Source organism: Gloeophyllum trabeum (genome assembly GCF_000344685.1).
Source record: "Gloeophyllum trabeum ATCC 11539 unplaced genomic scaffold GLOTRscaffold_00003, whole genome shotgun sequence".
NCBI lineage: Eukaryota > Fungi > Basidiomycota > Agaricomycetes > Gloeophyllales > Gloeophyllaceae > Gloeophyllum > Gloeophyllum trabeum.
The window spans coordinates 1,620,601-1,630,961 of NW_006920412.1; the positions used below are offsets into that span (position 1 = coordinate 1,620,601).

Below are 10,361 nucleotides of genomic sequence, written 5' to 3' on the forward strand. Positions count from 1 at the left end.
GCTTGAGCTTGTCATAAGCTTATTGATTTGCTACTCCTTGTCCTCAATCCAAACGTTCCATGTCCGCAGAGCATACGCATTGATCGTCGTCTAGTACCATGTAGTTCCTGCCTGTAGGCCCTGTCCTCGTATCATCAACGTCATCTTACTAGCAATGTCTATCTATCATCAAGCTCCCATCCCACTGTGTTTCTTCAAAATGCTCTTTTGCCTGCTTCCTGATCTGACGTACCCTCTGATATGATGTATGAACGCCCCTCCGCCCATTCCAGATCTCCTCGCCCTACAACGTCCCGTTAACCTTCAACCTCCGCCTCCCCGGGCGCCCTCATACCATATTCGTCAGATCTCTCCTCATCTCCCGGTCGGCTGACGCCCCCTCCCTGTATATATACCCCGCGCACCAGCAGGACCCCACTCAGCACACCCATGATCGCCTTCGCCACGATAGGCCGCATCCTCGCTCGCTCGCAGGCGAGTCCAATTCTCACTGATTAATGATTACCAGAGCAGCCCCTCGCATTGCGTCAACGCCCGTACACATCCCGCGGCATCCCTGCTTGCGGCTTGCCAGGAACTCCGAATGCCTGCAAGTACACTCCCTACGGGCAAGCTCCAGATTACCCGCGATTGGCCCGCCGCCGTGCCGCCAATGAAGAGCGTCCTTCCCATGATTGGGTCGGTCCAGTCCAGGCGTTCGCGCACTTTCTGCCAATGGACGGCTGGCGAGTAATCTGATAACACCCTCCCCGACTACGTGTATGTATTCTCTGCCAGGATTCGGAATCCCCGTTCCTCGAACGAAAGCAAATGCGTCTGGACCATGTCAGACCCACCAGTGCGTTGCACGCTCCCACATCCAAAGACACCTGTCCCTCGATGCAGGGACGCACACCGCCATATGCCAGTGCCCACACGCTCCTACTCAGCACCTCCCACACGCTTGCGGCCATCCCTCTGACATCGACCCAGGCAGTCCGTTCTCTGCGTGCGCGCTTTCCTCGGGGGTCAGGCGCCCGGCGTTACAGTAGCCCTTCTCTGCGGCGGCCTGCCCTGTGCAGTCGGTTCTGACGTGTATGGAATTGTACAATTGTCAATGCAACCCGGCCACGGCCTTTGCTCGAGACGTTCCGCTGCTTGCGGGCACGGCGATGCGAGGCCCCGACGTATTCATCGCGTGCTCGTACACTGCAAATTCTGCGTCGTATCCTCCGGCCGTACCGTTCTTATTGTCCTGTTCCCCCTCCACATCAAATCAACCCTGCAATACTTGTGCGTGTATCAGAACCCGCCTAACCCTTCTAGTACGCTGGCTTGCTTTCCGCCTTACGCCTATGCATTCCATTCCTCGGCTCGCTACGATGGCTAATACCTTCCGCCCCTTCACAGGGTCCAAGTAGTAGTAGTAGTACACTCTCCAGCCTCGCAGCCTCCACGTGCATCATCAAGTCGACTCCCAGCCTATCCGAGGGTGGGTCCAAGAATAAGGTGGTCCGAAAATAACACAGATGCATAGGCTGAGCGTCAAGTACAGTTGTGGGTGCGTGTGGGAGCTGAAATTCTGATCTGACCGTGGACGGTAGCCCTAGGACATAATGACTACATCATAAAACGCGTGTATCTTACATGTTGACTCATGATAATAAAGGCACCGCTGTCATTTCGTTGTGAGCACTCATCCGGTGTACAGTATGGCTCGTCAGCATAAACGATTGCGTTTGACCACGGACAGTCAGCTGCGCGCGTCAATTCTCCGCATGCCCAATGACAATGGTCCTAAGATTCTTCGACATGACCAGTCCACGCATCTCCCTGGCTTTGATTTCCTTGGCAAGCCGTAGCTCTCGTCGATCCTCCTGAACCCGCCTTCACCAATAATACCGCCGTCCGTGCGCACCTTGTACATCGAGCGCTACTGTATGTATTCGCTTCTCACAATGAGAACGACGATGTCCCCGCAGAGCCAGCATCCTGGTAAGCTTGCTCGGTCTATAGGCTGTCACGCGGTTATCATTATCGCACACACAATCAGTCTTGGCGAATGCACTTTTCTGCCTCTCATCCCAGGAATGCTTGGGACGGTCTACTCTCGGGTCACACACACACGGATCCACAACGCTTGGCGCCCGCTATCCCCGATATCCACGTCCCTCGTGAGACGAGTGCGAGGGGGCCAAGAGCGCACAGAAGCGATGTGCAATTTAAATGTCAATCCACAACTGCACGGAACCCCGCCCCAAGCATTTACTTACTGTGGATAACCTCCCCTACCGACTCGGAGCACTCCAAAAGCCCGCACCCCGGTCTTCTCTCCTTGGCCTTCGGGTCGGAGGTTCTGGTGACTTCGCACCCGCGTTTCAAGAAGCACTTGGCTTTGCCAGTGCCACAGCTGCAATACCGATGATGGTATTTGTTCTTGTTTGGTGGCATGCCACACCACAATATGATACACCGGCGCACGAGTGGATGAACACAAGCAGGCCCAAGCATTCCTGGCGCCATGTTCTCGACGTTCTTATCCGAATATAGGATTGGCTATAGCTAAGCGCGGACGACTACTGAACCATATCACCCCGCGTCCAACCTGTTAGCGCCTTCACTCCCAATCCCTACGCAGACGGAAGCACCTCAACTAGATGCTAAGGAAGTCTCAGGCGGCCTCAGCCAAGCAGCCTCTGAGAGGTGATTTGCCTTCCGTCGTCTCCCTGCGTATCCAGGGAAGTCGGACAAAAATAATCAGTGTGCGTCGAGTCCTTGCAGCAGCGCATCATATCCACCGACCCGCTTTTCAATCGTTCACTGGAATGTGCTGTCCCACATATCACTGCCGCTTCTCAAGAGTAGATTGGTATCCGAGAATACAGTCCCCCACTTCGGTCGCTAGGCGACCAAATTTAATGTCGGTTGCCTATCGGCTAAGCATGTCTCGCTTCCAAAGGATACATGACCCTCATTGGGGGACGTAGTTATCCCTTGCATAGACTCTTCAGGATCATCACGACATCCCGGAAGCTTAGGAGAGGGACATCTAGAAGCATCTCGTGAAGAACGCCCAAGAGTCGCGCAGAGTGGTGAGTCACCGGACGAGAAGAGGTGCGACCGACTGTGGTGTGTCGGTCTTGACAGTGAAGGTATTCAGGAAGCTTTGAGACGTTCAAAAAACAGGACATACAATAGAGCATAGTATTACACTGTTGAGAAAAGGTGTAACAATCCCATGTTCACGGGTGCAGGCACCTCAGCCCTCGTCTTCGGCATCCCGCTTCCGCTTCATCTCCCTTGACATCTTGTGTTGAGCTGCTTCGTGTTTGGCCAGTTCTATCGAGACCTTGGATATAGGACTCTTGGATATTTCTGTAAGAGCATGTCAGCGTAACCAAGCCAGCGTAACCGATAAGGACAGGGAATGCAGCTATACCTTGTTTCAGGTCATACCTGTAAAACAGTAGATCGGCGAACAGATCCAGTTATAAACTAACGGAAAGACTTACATAACCTCATAATCCTCGTTCGTTAAGAAGGTGATAGCAGTACCTTGCTTGCCCGCTCGTCCAGTACGACCTTGATTGCAAGAGAACGTCAGCAGCAGCCAGACACAGACCGAAAGAGAACCTACCAATACGATGGACATATGCTTCAATAGTATTTGCCATCTGGAAGTTGATGACGAGACTAACGTCTTGCACGTCGATACCACGTCCGGCGAGATCGGTAGCGACCAGGATATCAGCGTCGCCAGTCCGCAGAGAGTTGAGGGCAGCTTCACGCTGCTCCTGGTTCTTGCCGGAATGTAATATTGCAGCATTCCACTGCGAAGCTCGTCTAAGTATTAAGCACCCAGGGCGAAATAGCGCGAACTTACTCCTCCACGTTGTAAGCCCTTTGCGACCATATCTGCGGTCTTCTTCTGATTGACGAAGACGATGATGGGGGGAGGATATTGGTTACTATTGAGGATTTCAAGGATCCGTTGTCTGGAGGTTGCGAGGCAGTGTGTCAGTGAACATCGCATCTTTTTGGTCTTCAACTCACATTTTCTTTTCATCGCCAGCGACAAACTCCACCTTCTGTTCGACTGTGTCGACAGCCCGGCCAGCCTCACCGATAGTGATGACAGCTGGTCTCTTCAGATATTTCTTCGCTAAACGTTCAACCGGCGGTGGCATCGTGGCAGAGAATAAGGTGGTTACTCTAGATCTTCCTTTTCTTACCATCGTCTCTCCGTCTACATCCATCTGTTCACCGTTATCCTCGCCTTCCATCAACTCCGAAGGCAAACGATCGAGAATGAACAACAGGTCCGCCTCGAAACCGAGGTTAACCATTCGATCTGCTTCATCCATGACGACATAACGGCATTGAGACAAGACAAGGACGTGTCGTTCAATAACGTCCTTCAGACGACCAGGCGTAGCGATGATGATTTCCGCGCCTTCCCGCAAATTGAATTGCTGTTCTTCAACAGATCTCTGAAGCCGCAGTTAGTCTGCTGAGCAAAACACAGATCATCATAGACTTACTCCTCCCACGATCGAGACACACTTGAATCCTAGGGGACTAGCAAACTTCCTGGTTTCACTCTCAATCTGTTGAGCCAATTCACGGGTAGGAGCCATAATAAGCGCATAAGGACCCAAGTGTCTGTTTTCGTCCGTGAAAGGTGGCAAGCGAGATATGAATGCAAGCATGGGTATCACGAATGCCGCCGTCTTTCCGGAACCTACAAATCCCTGTCACATAAAAGCCTTCGAGGATATAATGGCGGAACTAACCGGTCTCTGCAATACCGATAATGTCCCTGTTCTGCAAACCAATTGGTATGGCTTGTCTTTGGATGGGCGAGGGCTCCTTGTAACCAATCTTCTCGATGACTTCCAATATCTGGACAGGGATACTCGACTCCGTCCAAGAGCGCAGCGGATGCGGGATTTGTCCCCCTGACAGCATGCGAAGCAAGTATGAACAAGAGGTCGCGCAAAAAACTTCGAAGCGCACCTCGGGCAGAAATGCTGAAATCCTCCCGAAAAATACGCCAGTCACGGTCTCGCATCTCTTCAAGCGGCTTCTCTGACCAATGTCTTTCATCCAGGCCCGCTTTCGCAGCTTGGCGACGTTCGCGTGCATCCGCAAGCTGTACGTCCCCGGTCCTTCTGGACGCAATCGGACCAGTATCATCGAGCCCGGCAAGGTGACCACGACCAAACATGATCTGAGCGCCTTGTCGATTGATACCCGCCGCTGCCGGTGACTCGTTGTTCAGCGTGTCATCTTGAGCGTCCCAGTCGAAGACAAATTTCCGGTCATTCATCTTGCGAATCTTCCGCTTCTTTTTGTCGACGCCAAGATAACGGGAGCGTATTGCAGACATCTCACTTTCCGTCATGGAAGGGACGTATGATTCCGATGCTGCAGTTATCGGGGATGGAGATGGAACGCTCTGGGGTGGAGGCATAGAGGATGACGGCGCTGGAGACGCCGTCGACGACGCAGGACCAGTAGGGGGAGCTTTCCCCCTGTCTGCACGAGGGCCAGTCGGGATGCCATTCTGGTAGGCAGGAGGACGTGACTGTCGGTCGTCAGGTCGCCTGCTATCTCTATTGTCGCGACGACCATACCTATCTCCTCTGTCTCTGTCATGCCTATCGTCGTCTGCGAAATTCAACATGATCAAGTCAGCTCGGCATGTACAATAGGATCTGCATCACTTACACCGTCCTCCTCCTCTCGGATGATGGCGCTCTCGTTCCCTGTGCTGAAGTTCCTCAGCCTGTCGCTCTAAAACTTCTCGCTCCCGTCTCGCTCTCTCTTCTTTCTCCCGTTGCTCCCGAATCTCCTGCGCTCGTTTCTCAATCGCTAGTTTGGCGCGCTCCTCCTTGGTTAAGAACCTAGGCTGAGAGCGAGACCATTCAGTAGATGCTCCTGTGAAGACAGGATTTGCTGACCTTCGAAGCAGCCTCCTTTTCGGCCTTCTGTTTGGCCAGTAAGGACTCGATAGAGAGAGGTTCGGCTTTCGACATGATGGACGTCCTTGCGTTTGACCGTTAGCCCGCCACTGGCATGTAATGCACCTCACGTGGCCCCAACTTCCTAATACGTCCATTATGTTATACCACTGGCAGAGCAATTTCGAGGCGGAAGACAGGCTCTTAGCCCGACCCACTCTCAGTCAATCGTCTTCAGGCCTACAGTTTCTCGCCCTTGTCGCGTTCTCGTTCTTGGAATGAATCATAACTACGAGAGGTTCCAGTCTCCTCGTCCTGAGACGCCAGAGCCGGGTTCGCGACAAGGACGAAGAAATGCGGCTCCTGATGTCCAGCTCCTGGACGACGATGGTGCTATTTCAGAGCAGGTACGGTCTGATCCCCTTAAATTTAATGGGGTTTGCTTGAGTGTTTTATTGTTTCTACAGTTGGAGATCTGTCTGAAGCACATCTTCGCGAAGTACTGCACTCCTCCTGCAGCAGGCCTCGAGCACGCTGGGAAAGGCCTCGTACTGATGACTCCCCCGGAAGGAGCGTATTTATCGGAAGAGGGACTTGATGCTTGGGCCAAAGACACCAATGGTGTGCCGTTTTCTGAGGAGACGAAGGAAGAGCTCAGGCAGTTCCTGGATGTCACTGACAATGGCGATCTGACGTGAGTAACTGTATTTGAGCGGTTTGGGTGTTCCGTACCCTTTCCTTGATTTTGAACCGGTTGCTGATGTGATATCAAAGGTTCAAAGGGTTCCTGCAAATATATCAATTGCAGACGGAGAACGATGAGGAAGAGACCTGGCGAGACCTTGTTTGTGGCATTCCTCTCTCTCCGTTATATAGGTGACTGAACCAGTTTCCTGCGTTGAAAGTCTAGTCATGGATTTGATCGAACGCTAAGGCTTGTATCAAGTCGCCGCGAAGAGCTGGAAGACAGCAATCATACATTGTAAACTCTTCCCTTTCTCCTTTGTTCATACTAACCTTACGTTGAAGCTTGTCTCCGACTCGTTTCTAGCCCACCAGGTGATCTCAACGGCATCAGCGTCGGCGCATGATCTGCTCGCCCCATCTTCTCTCCCGTCTTCGATACCCCCACATAGTTCAGCATGAACGCCTTCATACCACCTCTTCCACGCGCAAGTACTACGACTATCCACGATCTGCGTTTATGAAGAACACGTAGCTAGTATCAACCTGCCCGAGTCCACGGACCGGCTGCTATCCCAACGCGTCGTTACGCTCCTCTCACGTTTCCTTACGTCTCATCGCATGCCAGTAAGGGGCGAGTGTATGCTCCAGACATTTATGTTCAATGCTCCATCTACTGCATTATATATTGTCACTCCAGAGGTACTCCTTGAGTGATTTAAAAACTTGGTATTAATAGATGAACTTCCTCTGTACGTCTTGCTGTAACGACAGAATTGTACACTCCCAAAACGTCCGTACAGTTAACGCGGAGACGTTCGTTTATGCGGCAGCAGTTACCGCGGCTGAAGCGGGGGGCGCTCGATTCCGCGGTGGGACGCGCAATCCCTTCGCTCTCATGGCTTTACGTTTTGACTCTGCAAGAACTGTTATAAGTCCTGCAGTACAGTCGACGTCTTGACTCACCTTCGATGTACATCTTGTCCTCTTCCGAGTCGAAGCCAATAGTTTCTTGTTCGACGACCTCCGCAGCTGGATCCACTTTCTCGTCCTTTCCTGCCTTCCTCGTCTTCGTAGGTTTCTCAACCTTGAACTTCGCAACGTAGAAACCATCCATGTTGTGAACGTGAGGATAGAATCTTCTCGTCATCGACACGGATTGGTGGAAAGTCTTGCCACGATAGCTCGTGAAACCTGGCCGGCCAAATTCCAGGCCTGTTTCGACGAGTTTGACGTTTGGTCGCTTGCGCAGGGCATAGTCGACCACAGCCTCGTTCTCATCGACCGTCACAGAACAGGTCGAGTAGACAAAGTAGCCACCGGTCTTGGACGTAGGGCTCACACTGTCGATGGCACACAGGATAAGCTGTTTCTGCAGATGAGAGAGCAACATGAAGTCGCGCTCAGTCTTGCAGCGCGTGAGTCAGTCAGCGGAAATACCCCATAGATGAATGGCATTTACCTTGTTAACCTTCACACTGGTATCCTTGCTGATGATACCAGTCCCACTACAAGGAGCATCCAATAGGACCCGATCGAATCCCCCTATGACCTTGGGGAATTCCCGCCCGTCATACGAGCAGACAACCACGTTTTTGCACCCCAGCCGATGTACATTGGCCGTGAGACTCTTGGTACGAGCTTTGTTGGCATCATTGGCAAAGACGACCCCAGTATTCTGCATCAGGGCCGCCATATGCGTAGTCTTACCGCCCGGTGCGGATGCCATGTCCAGCACCCGCTCGTTGGGCTGAGGGGAAAGCGCAATAACGGGGAGGAAAGAGGAAGCGGCTTGCAGCATGTAATGGCCCGCAAGGTACTCTGGTGTGGCACCTTCATAGAGGCAGGTGAGCACAGCAGTTCTCAACAGTGGACGACTGGGATTTTACCTATGGGGACACTGCTCTCGAATACTTGCAACCCGACATTGGTCCACTTGCCGATCGGTTCAAGATTGACACCGCGATTGATAAGTGCTTGAGCTAGGTCTCGCCGTCTGGTCCGAAGCGTGTTTGTCCGTATGGTTACGGGACGAGGTACCTCGTTCGCTTCAAAGAATTCGATAGCCTAGGAGGGATGCCATCAACACGTTTACCCGAACCCTACTTGGGACGCATACCTCTGCGACGGGGAAAAGATGGTAAAGCTTCTCAGCAAGGAAATCGTTATACCCATAGTAGCTTGCGATATCCGAAATTAACTGGTCTACATACTCCGTCCTCGCTCTGTAGGCCGTATGACTTAAATCAAATATTCCCGGAACAAATACTGGACATACCGTCCTCTGTTGAGCTTCTTGAAGTTCCCCAGCACACGCACGCACTCCCGCATTCGCCGCTGGACGAGGTGCACGTCTGGTCCGCCGGCCTTCTTCTCCTCCTCCCTCTCCTCCGCCGTGGGCAAGTGGAACTCCTCACCGTCCCCTTCCTCATCACCATCCATATCCACATCCAAGTCATCTTCGCCGTCCACTTGCGCGGCCTGTTGCATTTCCTCCATGTCCAGCTCAGCTTCCCGAGCAGCGCGGGCATCTAGGGCCCGCGAGCGAGCCTCCATGTTAGCCATGGTAATGGGGCCGTGTTCGTCTTCGGAACCCTCGTCTGAATCGTCTGACGATGCATCTGAGCCAGTGGGTATTATTTTGTCTGGCCGGTCCTGTTGCTTCGACCTCCGAGACTTGAGCTTCCCTACGAAAGCCTCGGCGTCGTCATCATCATCAGAACCAAGGTCCAGTTCCTCTACGGGACCTCGCAGAGGATCGTCGCTGCAGGAGCAAGGGTTGTAAGAGTCTACAACAGGGAACATTGATGTGATATGGACTTACTCTTCTGCTTCACCCTCCATCTCCAACTCCTCCCATTCGCCTTCGTAGGCGCTGCCTGCATCATCGTCGTCGCTGTCATTAAAAAGAGCCCTGTTATAGAGTCAGAATATTGAAGCTACTGCAGCAACTTGACAGGGACGTACTTGGCTTCAGCCTTGACATCGTCTTCTTCATCCACGTCTTCCCATCCAGCACAACTCCCCTCCCCGTCGCTCTCCTCCACCACCTTGCTCTTCTTACTTTCAGATTTGCCATTCACCGTCTTCCCCTTCTTCCCCTCGGACTTTTTCTGACTTGCAAAACTGACACTCTTTTTCGGACTCCCCTTCGCTGTGGTCTCTTTTCCTTCCCTTAATTTCTTTCCGGGACGACTCTCCTGCTCCGGCTCTGCCTTCCGCTTTCCCAATTTCTTCGCCGACGGTCTCCTGGCCTCGTTGTCGCCAGCAACTTCCGCGAGCGGCGCAGGCGGACCCTGCTTATTCTTAGCGCGACGACCCATGTCTTGGAAGAAGTATTAGGGGATCCGGGGAGCGTCAGAGAGCGTTGAGCTCGAGTTACCGCTCGATAGCTGAGAGTAGGACCCTGAAAATACTGATAAATGCCGGTGCGAGACTCAAAATTTCCATGTCTGGATTGTCTGAGGCTCCCCCCCGCATTTTTGTCCGGATAAAATACCGGCCTCCCGAAGGGGCCGATTTTTGTCCGGACTAATGCACCGGCGTCTGAAAAAAAACAGAAAAAAAGGTTTTCTCGCCTATCAACTCATTAGAACACTGTACAATGTATCAGTAATCGTACTAGGACTCGAATGCAATCAATAAAGCGACAGAATTCACGATGGCCGCCCACTCCCATCAACCATCCTCCTCCCCATCCGAGTCCAGAACATACTAGAAACTATATATCACAGT

General features: G+C 52.5%; 3 protein-coding genes across 3 annotated transcripts; 1 reads left to right on the forward strand and 2 right to left on the reverse strand.

Moving 5' to 3' along the window:
* Positions 1–3,156: 3,156 nt before the first annotated feature.
* GLOTRDRAFT_56935 (P-loop containing nucleoside triphosphate hydrolase protein) lies at positions 3,157–6,011 on the reverse strand. The gene is made up of 12 exons (XM_007864842.1): positions 5,943–6,011; positions 5,712–5,890; positions 5,563–5,639; positions 4,996–5,406; positions 4,773–4,937; positions 4,521–4,720; positions 4,033–4,469; positions 3,863–3,974; positions 3,617–3,809; positions 3,492–3,561; positions 3,419–3,435; positions 3,157–3,354 (listed from the first exon to the last, which is right to left on the reverse strand). Exons 4-12 carry the CDS (start codon positions 5,381–5,383, stop codon positions 3,239–3,241), a joined length of 1,698 nt encoding a protein of 565 aa, XP_007863033.1. The 5' UTR covers positions 5,384–5,406; positions 5,563–5,639; positions 5,712–5,890; positions 5,943–6,011; the 3' UTR covers positions 3,157–3,238.
* A 209-nt stretch (positions 6,012–6,220) lies between these two features.
* Positions 6,221–6,928, forward strand: GLOTRDRAFT_35936 (uncharacterized protein; the record flags this gene model as incomplete). The annotated part of the gene is made up of 3 exons (XM_007864680.1): positions 6,221–6,636; positions 6,717–6,786; positions 6,848–6,928. 3 exons carry the CDS (start codon positions 6,221–6,223, stop codon positions 6,926–6,928), a joined length of 567 nt encoding a protein of 188 aa, XP_007862871.1.
* A 520-nt stretch (positions 6,929–7,448) lies between these two features.
* On the reverse strand, positions 7,449–9,949 carry GLOTRDRAFT_126700 (uncharacterized protein; the record flags this gene model as incomplete). The annotated part of the gene is made up of 8 exons (XM_007865639.1): positions 7,449–7,543; positions 7,593–8,034; positions 8,089–8,459; positions 8,516–8,693; positions 8,746–8,851; positions 8,905–9,390; positions 9,451–9,540; positions 9,594–9,949. 8 exons carry the CDS (start codon positions 9,947–9,949, stop codon positions 7,449–7,451), a joined length of 2,124 nt encoding a protein of 707 aa, XP_007863830.1.
* Positions 9,950–10,361: the final 412 nt, after the last annotated feature.